Here is a 14,260-nt window from a genome sequence, read left to right as displayed (position 1 = left end):
AAAATGAAAGATTTTCAGAACATAAAGGAGAAACACCAGCAATAAAAATGACAAAAGGTTCATCTGTAGCACAAGCACAATAAAAAGGGTCATCAGTCACTCTCTAGTATTGTAAAGCCTACGTGTACCAAAATCCAACATGGTCAAAGATCAAGAGAACAGGTAGTTTGAAGACCTGCCACGTAGCAAAACAAGACAGAAACATATTCTAAAGGTCATGTTTTATACAAGTTATCTGTCTGTGCTTGGAAAGCAAATAATGATGGAGGCAATCATAAAGAAAGTACTACTGCATTATACAGTGGAAGCTTTCAAAGCAAATAGGTTAAGAGACTGGTTTATTCATATGTTCCTAAATAATTTTATTTTGGCAATGTCTAGGAAATATGCTAACATTGAGGAGCAATTTCTGTGTAGCTTGGAATAGATGAATTGACAGTGAAGTCGTTAAATAACCTCTTGCATCATAATCTATTTCTATGAAAATTTAGGTACCGTAGTTTCATATTCTTAGTAAATAAAGAATGCTTGCTATCCTACTTGTTCCTACCTTCACACTTCGGAGGAATAATTTAACCCTTCTTACAAGTGATAACACATATACCGTGTTTCTCATATTATAAGACATGTCTTATATTTATTTTTTCCTCAAAAAAACACACTATGGCTTATTTTCAAGGGATGTCTTATTTTTTTCCTCCTCCTCCTGCCGTGGCCGGCATTGCTGCTACGCCTATCACTATGTCTTATTTTCGGGGTATGGCTTATATTCCTTGAATGCTTAAAAATCCTGCTATGGCTTATTTTATGGGTATGTCTTAAAATATGAGAAACAGGGTACTTCCTTCAGTTTTTAAAAACATGCTTTCTGCTCTCCTTTCTCAGTATTCTCAAGGAAAATTATTCTCACTCTTATTTACTATATTAAATTTGTATACTGCCCTTCATCTGTAAGTCTCAGGGCAGTTCACAACATAAAAAACAAGACATACCCACCCCTGCACCATGTGCAAGCCAATAAACCTGCCTTGCACAAACACATTTAAAAGAGTATAGGATGTTAATCAGTCAAATTCCTGGTTGAAGAAGAATGTTTTCATCTGGCAACTAAAGGTGTGTAATGAAGGTGTCAGCCGAACCTCCTTGGGAAGAGCATTCCACAAACAGGGAGCCACTGCAGAAAAGGCCCATTCTTGTGTTACCACCTTCTGGACCTATTGCAGAGGTATATGAAGAAGGGCCTCAGATGATGATCGCAGGGTTGGAGTAGGTTCATATGGAGAGAGACAGTCCTGGGGGTATTGTGGTCCTGAGCTGTTTAAGGCTTTGTAGGTCAAAACCAGCAATTTGAATGGGGCCGAGAAACTAATTGGCAGCCAGTACAGTCAGGCCAGGATTGGTGTAATATGCTCACAGTATCTTGCCCAGGTGAGCAACCCGGCTGCCGAATTCTGCACCTGCTGAAGTTTCTGAACCATCTTCAGAGCCAGATATAACTCATTGCAGTAATCTAACCAAGAGGTTACCGGAGCAATTTCAACAGTAGTTAGGCTATCCCTGTGCTATGATAACCTAAACTGTATTCACTACAAAACAAGTACAATGTGTTAAAATCTCACATCAGCACCTCACTTCCCTATATTGTTAAAACAAGAGATTTTACCTTAAAAAAGGATTTATTATGCCCTGGAATTTTTTGAAGCAGTCGCTCAACAGTACTCTGGGTTCTTAGGTCAAGCCACACTATAACACAAAGACAAACATAAGTGATTGATTAGGGTTGTGTTACTGAAAATTTCAGTAATTCAGGCTTCCATCACGGAGAAGTTATTCTCCAAATAACTTCTACACACCGAGCAGCGCTTGTGTGTTCTGGCATTTCTCCCATGGAAGCAGAAATATGTTTTTAAATTGATTTTTGGGGCTGTTGTTGTTGTTGTTCTTGTTTTTTGCTTCATTATGGACTGTGTTATCCTCTCCATTTCATCAAGTAGTGTGGATGAGTGAGTACTGCTACATAAACAGAGTTTTGACCCCCTTGTCATAGCTTTTAGAGTTTTTAAAAATCTGCCTTTCGTGAAAGGATTCATGAAAGTGCAATTATAATATAAATAGAATTAACCCAGGCTTGCAAATACGTGAGCAAAATTCAATGTGTTCAATGTTCTGGCACACACAGACCACGTGAACAATAAATAATAAAAGCATCCCTTCCTGGGAATAATTCTTGCTTGTTGCAGGCAACATGGTACTGTGAAGGGGCTATTAACAAGCCGGCATCAGCTTAAACCGAGTAAGATATTAAAAACATGTTTTCCTCTTATTATAGAGCTAATACAACAAAATTAATGTGATATGCACTACAACATTCTACAAGAACCAAATACAGTTTAACAGGCTATTTGTTAGAAATATTTAGATCAACCAGATGAATAAATAATAACAGTTAGCAAAAGGCTAATGCCATTCAGACCCAAAGCTGAAAGCAAATAGCAGGCCAGTTGTCATTTTTTTTAAAAAAGAAACTCTAAACTACAGCAGCAAGCTTAAATTGCCACTGTACAAACTCACCTTAATACATGCCACACACACACACACAACCTGTGTGTGTGAAAATGACATAGGGTCGCTGTCAGGGTTGATGTGGCTACTCTTGAGTAACGACCCTCCACATGCTTGTCTTTAAGATGGTTTTATTAGTGCACATTATTTACAGTGTAACGCTCACTCCGAATCAGATTCCTGCACTGGCGATCGCCGGGTTCTAGACCAACATAAAAGCCTCGGAACTGTGAAGCGTTTCCCTTTTCTCCGCCTCCTCAATTCCGGTGTCGGGGGGAATGGTCTGCGGACTGACTAACTCCTGTCCCCTCTTTCTCCCTCCCTCTCTTCCTACCTATGGAGCAAGGGCTCTTGGATGTTGCTCGAGGGCTAGCACTCCCTTTCCGTCTCCTGGCTCTGCCCATCAGACCCTTCGCTCTCGTGGCTGCTCGGAGACGAGCTGCTCCTGATGAGGGGAGGCTGTTCTCTGTAAGCCTTCCCCCTTACAGTCGCGTTCAATGCTGTTGTTCTGCTAGAACAACATACTTCCAGTTGCACAACAGAACCTCCAACCTCTCCCCTGAAGCCCCACTGTGGACTCTAAAAACCTGCTACAGAGGATTTGGGAACCCTCTGGAGCAAATTTTACAGGTGTACAGAGAGAGAAGAGGAAGGGGAAGTCCTGTTGTGTAGGTAAATTACTGCTTGCGCCGTGTTGGATACAACTCACTCTTAGGGCTTGGATTCCAAGATAAATTAGCTTCAGGAAGGTCACTATACTCCATTATAAATAAATAAAATGATTAACACATAGTCGAGTGGAAAACTACATCCCTATTAAAAAAAAATACTTACCTAGAGCATCATAGAGAGGCTCTCCAGTTCGTTTGTCCCAAACCACAGTTGTCTCTCTCTGATTGCAAACCCCAATAGCTTAAAAACAGAACAAAATTTTAACATTTGCTGGATTTGACATGGCATACTTCATCTTTTAGAAATATTTCAATAATTTCTATTGTTTAAACACTTTCCCTGTTAATTTCCCCCCCCGCCCCCCCATTCTTAATACAATTTACTCACAGAATAAAGATACTGGGTAGGATTAAAGAAACCTATGTATTCACAAAGTGCTCCTGTGCACACATTTGGCAGAGGGGCAAGAGAATTTACCAGAACTTGCTTTCAGCAGCAGCCCTTTGCACTAAATAAAATGCTACACTGGGCAATCTCTTAATCTGGGGTGTGGGAGAAATAAAGAGGGCAGGCTGCCTTTTGGAAACGATGGCTGAAATCCCTGTGCAAGAGACCACACACTTCCCTTGGGTTTCCAGAACAGCATTGCACAAACCACAACCTATTTATTGCCTCATTTCCAGCTTATCCCATCTTATGAAAGGAAACTCTGACAAAATAGCAACACACCAATAAGCTACACTTGCATTGGCTTTAATAGTTTAACATATCAGTTTTACTCCTAAAGAAAAGTTCAGAAATGTGCCCTTCCTGACCACTGCTTCAAAAAATGATTATTTTTTATGAAAATGCGGTTAATACCTTTTATACTGGCAATGTCCACATTCAGTTGTTTCAGTTTCTCACATGTTTTTTCAACACATTCATAGACAGAGCGTAGTATTTCCTTTGGATCTTGTTCTACCCACCTTGAACAGATAGGATAAGCATAGAGAAAACCGAGTTTAGTATCAGAAATCTGTATTTTGCATCTGGCATTATGTACACAAATATCATGAAATCTCACCTGTTTCCTCCAATGCAGGGTTTCCCAAACTTGAGTCTCCAGCTGTTGTTGGACTACAACTCCCACCATCTGTAGCTAGCAGGACCAGTGGTCAGAGATTATGGGAACTGTAGTCCAAAAGAAGCTAGAGACCCAAGCTTGGGAAACTCTGCTACCAAAGCATTAGAAATGAATGACAATTTACTGACATCATTTTCAATTAGTATCAACCAGTTTGTCATGAAACAGGATCTAGTGGATTTTTAACATTAACTCCTCTTACCATAAAATTGTTAAGAAGCAGAAAAGAAGAGAGAGCTGAAGAGCCCAAAGGCAAGCGATATTGGCTGCTACTTTTCCAACTCAAAAAAATGTTGTGCAAGGCTAACCCAGTGCCACTTCTGTTCACCTGGCCTCTGGTTGGTCATGGTGCTGCTACCTACTGGGAGGTGTTGGGAGGGGGGAGTGAGACGGTAGTGTGGTACAAATGAGCCAGTGCCACCTACCCCATCCTCTTCTGCAGCAACACAACCCCAGCCCAACATCCACTACTGAGGCTAACTATTGATTAAAAAAACCAAATACAGTAACAAAGACAAACAGAAAAGTATACTAGATTATTGCAATGACTTCAGTCTTCCAAACTTTGCCTCATATGCCTACAAACCATTTCACTGGCTTAAGTAGGAACATGTAGGCTCGGATCCATAGACATGTGAATGAAACACCACCCAAGAAACAGGTCTTTCCCATCCCCCTACTCCTCACTGTAGCCCTCTGTGGTCTCCAGTGTGTTCTGAAAGGCATGGAGTGGATGGCTGCAGTCAGAGGGAGCAACGGGCATAAATTCACAGGGGCAAAGCAAAGCGAAGAGTGGAAGGGACTTTCTGCTCATGTAGAGTTTAAAGTTCAGCAATATCACACTTTGGCTGCTGTCTTAACCCCAATTACCTGGGAATAAGCTCTATTGAATTCAATGGGACCTACTTCCAAGTAGATATGGTTAGGATTGCAGCCTGAATGACAAGCAGTCAAGTATGCAAAGAAAAAAAAATACTCTACCCTTCTTTGGGGAATTTCTGTTGGATTTCTACTTGGTGGTAACTCAACAGCTCAGCTGTTTTTGCATTAAAGACCTGTAATGCATAAAAGAACACCAAACCAGTTTGTAAAAACATAATTAGAGGGCGAGGCACACAAAGAAGCTTGGCACCTGCCTCTTGAACAGTTACTTGGAAACATGATTCAGGGATGACGGTAACATTCAGAAGTTAACTCCCCTAACAAAGACTATACTGTATTATACATAACAGAAAATTGTCAAAGAGCAAAATGATGCAAGAAATACTTGCTTAACTCTAGAAGAGGCCACTAAACCACATGTTACAGGAACCTGAAGGTTTTATTATTATTTTAAAAAAATATCAGTTGGAAGCAGAGACTTCTGGACCATGAGTATATTATGGCTTTTGCAACCATATGGCTCAATTTCGCAATGATAGGAAAGGTTAATCATCCATGGAGACAAAGGGAGCAGCAGTTTCTGGAGCCTCCCTTTGAAAGGATTACTGACAAAAAGATAGGTAGATTAAGGATACTGCCCTAAAAGTCTGAGTCACCTTTAAAAAGCAGGGTGAAGAGTCAAATTGATTTTTTTTAAAAAAACCAAAACACTAACTAATACATATACAGGAATATAATCTAATTAGCTATTGACTACTGTATAGTGGTGCTGAACTTTATCACAATATAATAATTTCCATTTGTTTTAAGATTTTAGAGATCAGTCCAAATAATGTCTATACTGTATTTATACTGTTAAGTGACATTGAAGGTAAAAATATTGAAATCAACTGTTAGACATAATTGATTATTCTTTCCCAAAGTATATTTATTCATCTAAATAAACTGCTACCTAAATAAATCACAAACTCTCTCGTGTCCAAATAATTCTCCTTTCTATGCAGTTTACCTTTTATGAAAATCCAAAAGATATCAAATCACTTCAAAACATCAAGAAGTTTGCATGCTCATGCCAATTTTGAAATTATGTTCCTTATCTTCTGCTTTTACATAAACATCTGTGATGTTAATTTTATCCTGAAAACAGCTTCTCTTTGAGATCTATGCCTCCAACAGCAACCTTTGCTGAATTGTTAACTGAAACCCAGTTTACTGTAGCCCTAACCATTCAGGCTAACCTTACTTGCTTTACGGTAAGAAGGTAAAAGTGCTTACCGGTAATCCTTTTCAACTCACTCCAGATACCACCCCAGATAGTTGAGCAAAGAAGTTGATAAAGAGTAACATCAATCACAATAAAAATCCCAATCTAATAGAGGTATCTAGGACATGCACATACATCTGTGAGCGCATACATATCTTTGATTCTAATTACAGGTATTTGAAAAAATAAGAATTTTTTCAATACAAATTAAATGGTAATCATAATTTGATTACACATAATTAGAGAAAAGTGATGAGAGCTATATAAAAAGCACTGGCCATTATAGTAAGAGTAGAGGTACAGTAGAAATGTAATGCTGCCACTTAAAATGTTTGTTTATTGTCTCAGAAACTACTGAATAATTTCAAGTGAAAATAACACTGTTTCCCCCACATATTTACAAGCAGTATGACAAAATTTGTTTGCTGATGAAAACAGTACAGCATGGAATATTGTTCACCAATACTTCTATTGCTCTCTGTGATAAACATACAGTGGTACCTCTGGTTACGAACTTAATTCGTTCCAGAGGTCCGTTCTTAATCTGAAACCGTTCTGAACCTGAAACACCACTTTAGCTAATAGGACCTCCCGCTGCCGCTGCGCCACCACTGCACGATTTCTGTTCTCATCCTGGGACAAAGTCTTAACCGAAGGTACTATTTCAGGGGTTAGCGGAGGCTGTAACCCTAAGTGTTTGTAACACAAGGTGTTTGTAACCCGAAGTACCACTGTACTCCTGCAGCTACTTAGAATCCTCTAAACTTTATTGAGGAGGGTGAGACACCTAAAGGAAAAAGAACACAATCGGAAACATTTGCAGCTAGAAACTATGCTTAATTCATCTGATCAACACCAGTCCTCCTTTCATAAATGAAATTGGTGAACCATTGCTGGTTTGGTTGTTACATATCAAATTGGGACACCATGGCTTGTGAAACACATATAGCTTCTGAATAGTTTAACAAGAATGGTGCTGGAAGTGGATCATTTAAAACAGGCCATTATCTTTGGTGAACTCTGAATCACTGCAGGGCTAGGGCAGCTAGGGCTGCAATTCTATACACCAGTGGTTTTCAACCAATGTGCCATGGCACTCTGGTGTGCCTTGAATGATGGTCAGGGGTGCCATGGACAACACTGTCACTCTTCCTTCCCTCCTTCCTCTGATGCCCTCTTGCATCTCTGCCTCCAGAAGCCTTTCACAACTGTTTATTGCAGCAACCCTGGCTATAATCTCCGCAGGTGAATGCTGCCTCTGGGAGGCACCTCTCTTTTTGGGGGCGCCGCACCCCAGAGTCGTCCGTGACTGGACCCAACGGTCAGGGGTCCCTTTACCTTTACAGAGACCAGGGATGGTAGCAACTGCTGCCTGGAGGACTCCCAAGGAGAGGGGAGAGGAGACAAGGCCTCCAGAAGGGAGGGTGTTTGAAAAAGGGGGGACATAACTGGGCTCCTGAGCCCCACAGGGGTACCACAGAAAGAATGTTGTTGGTTAAGGGAGTCGTGGACTCAAAAAGCTTGAAAACTTCTGCTATACAGCAATGGTGGCTAATCTATAATCCTCTATGTGTTGCTGGATTCCAGCCCCAAATATCCATGGCCATTGGCTGGACCAAGAACATCTGAAGAGTCACAGGTTAGCCACCTTTTCTACTCAGTGGACGGACCTCAATGATGCTTCCTTCTGAAATGCAGAGAATAGCACAGGAGGGCCTCAGGCAGCTCCTGCTATCAAAAGACTAAAGGAGTTCTTCCTGAAATTCAACTCATGTTGGCCCATTAAAAGCAACATCCTGTACTTTTGTCTCATCTAGCAAATAGTCTCAAAGAAGTGTGGATAATTAATATTTATGAACTATTTGCAAAAGATTTTCTGTTTCATTTACATAGTCTCTACCAAATCTTTTATTCTAAATTTTGATTTGCTTTTCAGTTAATGTAACTATGTAGTTCAAAGGTGAGGATCAACAGAGGCATGTTTAGGAATGCTTCTAAGAGGGAGATGCTTCCAAAGTACTCAAACAGTTGTTAATCATTGCCTTGGGGTTCACTGAACTTATTTTACTCTCATTCTAGAGTATTCATATAAGACAGGGGTGGCCAACTCCGAAGAGACTGCGATCTACTCAGAGTTAAAAACTGGCAGTGATCTAACCCGATCTACCTGTTGGACATGCCCGATATAATCACGATCTACCTGTTGGACATGCCTGATATAAGAGAAGCGTGTGCTGCACCTGTTACTGTACCCAGACCACTACTTCTTTTTCAGGAAGATGTTTTATAACAATATCTACACAGGAGTTGTATGCATAAAAAACATAAAGACTCAATTCCAATATAAAACCAATGGATGAAGTTTTAAAACATATTTTTCTATACTTAATTTTGTTCAGAAGAAGGATAAATAGATTCAGGGCAGTCTCGAGCAGGTCAGGCGCCCTGGCGCTGAGGCGCGGCGATTGCTCCGGCGCCCCCGCCCTCGCAGCGCGCAGCACGGCTTCCACACAGCTTTGCCGCGCAGCGCTCCCCCTGCCGGCCCCGCGCCACCGGGACTGCACCTAGAGCCGGGCCTGGATAGATTTAGCCATGCACCTTCTGGGGTAATTTGTCCACCTTCTGTCCCCCTCCTGCACTCAGCTCTCACCTGTAGCTGCTAAAAACTGTCAGCATGTGACAGCAGTCACACCCCGGGAATGACTTCGACTGGCCGGCTAAACCAGGCGATGGTAGGCAATGGGTCTCAAACCCTTGGTGAGTTAGGGACTTTTCCTGCATGCAAATATAGACTTCGGCAGATTGAGCAGACAAGATCAATAGTGGATCTAATGGCCAAGAAGGCGACAAACATTCAGCTGCCTATCACCTTCTGAGCCCTATTTAAACTACTGGTTTTGGCCTTAAAACCCAAAATGGGTTGGGACTAGGTTATCTGGAGGACCACCTGCAGCTATATGAGCTTGCTCAAGCTTCTGAGGTACTGCTCTCTGGTCCATCAATAAGAGATGTCAGATTGGGTATTAAGCATTTTTCTTTCCGCACTTGTGGAAATAACTATAGCCCTATCATTGTTTATTTTCAATAGAATTCTTAAAGTCATTTAATTTCAGTCTGTGTTCTATTAGTAGCTGTTTTCTGATGAAGTATCACTGCTCACTGTAAATGGGGTATAATATGGATTTTAATTTGAAAGTGCTGTGGTATTCTATACACTGCCTTAGAAGGACAATAAATCCTGAAAGGCAGGTTGTAAATTTATTAATAAACAAACAAAACATAAAACAAGTATCAAATCCATGGCTGGCTCAATGTTTCAGGACAAACACATACTTGTATAATCCTGATATGATATTGCAGAGTTGCATTTACTCCTCAGAATACAGCATACAGTATGTTTTCGTAGTGTCTATGGAAACACATTCATTGAATTTTATATGCAATTCATAAAAACTTGCAGGTTCAATGGTGTCCCAGAATGGGCTTTTAACATGTGCTGTATACGCACACAAAGTTAGTACCAAATCTGGCAGCCTGTTACTCTGATACAGGCAAGCAAAAATGATGTTCATAAGAACATAAAACAATGACAAATGCATTATTGTACTTCATGCCGAATTGTAAGCAGAATGCGTGAAAATCCTACCAAAGCAATTTAAAACTCTGGTGCAGAATTAGTACTTTTTTGGGGTACATTTATGCACTGCAATTGTTTTAATGGTATGATACACATTCCCCTTATCTATGATGTGATTCTACTTCAGCAATAAACTCTTGACTTCAACTGTCCCTGAAAACTATTTTAACTTTGTATGTTTTCATAATCTTTGTTAAAACAGATTCCTGGACTTCAGCCAGATCCTCTATGAATGTTTGCCCAGTTTAAAAAGAAAAGAAAAGAAAAGGAGAAAGTTGGGTGAAGAGAATGCTTAAAGAACAAGAGAGGATGCTCAGACCAAGATTATTATTACTAAAAACAATGATTTAATGCTTAAATCTGGTGAAAATATTATTATACAAAATCACCTGCTCTATACAAGTACAGTCTGAGTGAAAAACAGACTTACCTTATATACCTTATGTAGATTTACCTTATATATAAAACAATATTTAGAAATGCTTGTGTTTCCAAATTCAGAGGGACATTCCCAAGTTTGCACAGCACTACAGTTACAAACTTGGGAAGGTGTTAAGGTGCTACACCCAATATGCCAGCAAATTTGGAAAACTCAGCAATGGCCAGAGGATTGGAGAAGATCAGTCTACATCCCAATTCCAAAGAAGGGCAGTGCCAAAGAATGCTCCAACTACCGCACAATTGCGCTCATTTCACACGCTAGCAAGGTTATGCTTAAAATTCTACAAGGCAGGCTTAGGCAGTATGTGGACCGAGAACTCCCAGAAGTGCAGAGGAACCAGAGACCAAATAGCAAACATGCGCTGGATTATGGAGAAAGCTAGAGAGTTCCAGAAAAACGTCTGCTTCTGCTTCATTGACTATGCAAAAGCCTTTGACTGTGTCGACCACAGCAAACTATGGCAAGTTCTTAAAGAAATGGGAGTGCCTGATCACCTCATCTGTCTCCTGAGAAATCTCTATGTGGGACAAGAAGCTACAGTTAGAACTGGATATGGAACAACTGATTGGTTCAAAATTGGGAAAGGAGTACGACAAGGTTGTATATTGTCTCCCTGCTTATTTAACTTATATGCAGAATTCATCATGCGAAAGGCTGGACTAGATGAATCCCAAGCCGGAATTAAGATTGCCGGAAGAAATATCAACAACCTCAGATATGCAGATGACACAACCTTGATGGCAGAAAGCGAAGAGGAATTAAAGAACCTTTTAATGAGGGTGAAAGAGGAGAGCGCAAAATATGGTCTGAAGCTCAACATCAAAAAAACCAAGATCATGGCCACTGGTCCCATCACCTCCTGGCAAATAGAAGGGGAAGAAATGGAGGCAGTGAGAGATTTTACTTTCTTGGGCTCCTTGATCACTGCAGATGGTGACAGCAGTCACGAAATTAAAAGACGCCTGCTTCTTGGGAGAAAAGCAATGACAAACCTAAACAGCATCTTAAAAAGCAGAGACATCACCTTGCCGACAAAGGTTCGTATAGTTAAAGCTATGGTTTTCCCAGTAGTGATGTATGGAAGTGAGAGCTGGACCATAAAGAAGGCTGATCGCCGAAGAATTGATGCTTTTGAATTATGGTGCTGGAGGAGACTCTTGAGAGTCCCATGGACTGCTAGAAGATCAAACCTATCCATTCTTAAGGAAATCAGCCCTGAGTGCTCCCTGGAAGGACAGATCGTGAAGCTGAGGCTCCAATACTTTGGCCACCTCATGAGAAGAGAAGAATCCTTGGAAAAGACCCTGATGTTGGGAAAGATTGAGGGCACTAGGAGAAGGGGACGACAGAGGACAAGATGGTTGGACAGTGTTCTCGAAGCTACCAACATGAGTTTGACCAAACTGCGGGAGGCAGTGCAAGACAGGAGTGCCTGGCGTGCTATGGTCCGTGGGGTCACGAAGAGTCGGACACGACTAAACGACTAAACAACAACAACAGTTGCAAAACTGGATTAAGCAGGATACAAACTGTGCATGAGTGAAGTATAAGATGACATTTCTGGCCTGTCAGCCATTTTTTATTTCACTGTCCTCAGCTTTGAGGTTCACGGTAGGGTAACATACCCTGTTTCTCATATTTTAAGACATACCCATAAAATAAGCCATAGCAGGATTTTTAAGCATTCAAGGAATATAAGCCATACCCCGAAAATAAGACATAGTGATAGGCGTAGCAGCAATGCCGGCCACGGCAGAAGGAGGAGGAAAAAAATAAGACATCCCTTGAAAATAAGCCATAGTGTGTTTTTTTGAGGAAAAAATAAATATAAGACATGTCTTATAATATGAGAAACACGGTAGTTCTGACAAATGCAACTACCTGTAGTGCATATTGATCTCAGGATGAAGCAGTGGCACCTGTTTTCCGAGGCTTCATTCACACTGGAATTGCCCAGAATCCAAGCTAAACTTTTTAATACAACACTAATAATGCTCTGTTCCATGGGGTCACGAAGTCGGACACGACTAAATGACTAAACAACAACAACAACAACAATGCAAGAAACGGGAATAACAATGTTATAAGTTGTTACCAGATTCTACTCATCTTTTTTCTTCCCTATATAAACTTTTCCATCCATCAGCCTATGAGTTTACATGCTACAGGTGATCTAGCATAGACGGCAAATGGATGATGCACAATGGCTTGTAGGATAAGAAATGCCAGCAGCGTAAATGAAAGCTCTCACGCCTGCTTCCATCCATCACACCCTAGATCAGAGGACTGAGTGGAAACTCCCTGTCTCTCATACTGCCCAGCATGACAAGAAAAAAAGGCAGAACAGTTAAGGGAATAAAGTGAGAAAAGGGCTCTATTTCAGACTGCTCTCTATTCCAGGAGAAGCCAATACGTATTCCCTTCTCCAATTACCCCTGGGCACACACAAAAACAAAAACCAAAGCCAACACCATCAGCCCTATATGTAAAGACAGAGAGGTAGAAGAGGCATTAACCACTTGCTCTTAGATGTGTTTCATTTAACAAAATAATGGGTTTGTTTGCTTTTTAAGCCATGGGGCTTGTACCGGTCTAGAAACGCAACCCTTTGACCCTGAAGCTTCCCCAGTGTGGGGGGCATCCTCTTTTAAAGCGCTCTTAGCTGGTCAAGGGCACTTTCCCCTATTCTCCCTCCGCGAGCCTGGGCAAGGGGAGACCTCGCTTGGCACCTGCCCAGCCCCTCTCAGCAGCCTCCGTCCTCCACGCTCCCACCAAGGGCAACCACGCCGCCGCCTCCCCCGGTCACTCCATCATCCCCCTCTGTCCCCGGAGGCAGCCGCTCGCCGGCTTGCGCTTACCAGGAAGCGCGTGGAGCTGGTCCCTTGATCGATGGCCCCAACCAGCGGGCCCATCGCCCCACCCCCGGCCTGTGCCATGGGCAGGCTCCGTCCGCACGCGCGACCCCGGCCCGTCTCCTAGGCGACCCTGTCACCCGCCAGGGCGGGCGGGAGCGAGAGTGACAGAAGACTGACACTCCCGAGCCGGCGCCCTCCGCTCTTGAGAGCGGCGCGTGGCTTCCCGGATCACAGGTTGGAGGCGGGGAAGGGGGCGCTGGCCCGACGCGCTGCCGCTCTGCCGCCAATCAGCGTGCCGGGAGGAGGAGAAGGGCAGGGCGGGCTTTTCCCCCACAGGAAGCGGCCTAATACATGGGGAATGGGGGCCGCTGAGCTAGCAGGTCACGTGCACCAGGCCTCTGACGAGAACCGGAGGCTCTTCGGCCTCGGGCTGCACTGGCTCGCCGCCTGCTGCTTGCTGTTGTTGCCGCCGCCGCCGCCCCCTCCTCCTCACCGGGCAGAGGCGGCGGTGGATTGTGACGGCGTCGGTGGTGCAAGAGTCTCTTGTATTGCGTAAGCGGGGAAAGCGCTTAGAACGCCGTGAGCGGCCTCCTCCCGGCGCTCTCCTCCCCGCTATGGTAGTAGCCTGCCTCTGAAGTGCGAGCTGGCTGACGGAACCGGAGTCCCGCCCGGGAAAGAGGAACCCCCCTCCCCTGCGCGCTAGGTTTCATCAGAGGTGCGCTGAGTCAGTGCTCACATGCGCAATCCCTCGCACGAACTGGCCTGGGAAGTAGGCACCATCGACCTGGCACTTCATTTCAGTGCCGGATTTACGTATAAG

General features: G+C 42.8%; 1 protein-coding gene across 1 annotated transcript in view; it reads right to left on the bottom strand.

Moving 5' to 3' along the window:
- Nucleotides 1–13,881, bottom strand: part of GK (glycerol kinase) — a 42,314-nt gene extending 28,433 nt beyond the window's left edge. Inside the window, exons 1-5 of the mRNA XM_060273628.1 lie at nucleotides 13,444–13,881; nucleotides 5,342–5,415; nucleotides 4,096–4,202; nucleotides 3,397–3,474; nucleotides 1,664–1,743 (exon numbers count right to left, since the gene is read on the bottom strand). Coding sequence (XP_060129611.1) covers nucleotides 1,664–1,743; nucleotides 3,397–3,474; nucleotides 4,096–4,202; nucleotides 5,342–5,415; nucleotides 13,444–13,521 — 417 coding nt within the window. The 5' untranslated portion in view covers nucleotides 13,522–13,881. The remainder of the gene's footprint in view (nucleotides 1–1,663; nucleotides 1,744–3,396; nucleotides 3,475–4,095; nucleotides 4,203–5,341; nucleotides 5,416–13,443) is intronic.
- Between the last annotated feature and the right edge of the window lie 379 nt (nucleotides 13,882–14,260).

The sequence above is a fragment of the Zootoca vivipara genome, chromosome 4 (genome assembly GCF_963506605.1).
Source record: "Zootoca vivipara chromosome 4, rZooViv1.1, whole genome shotgun sequence".
In the NCBI taxonomy this organism is placed as follows: domain Eukaryota; kingdom Metazoa; phylum Chordata; class Lepidosauria; order Squamata; family Lacertidae; genus Zootoca; species Zootoca vivipara.
This window is presented reverse-complemented; position numbering and strand designations above follow the sequence as displayed.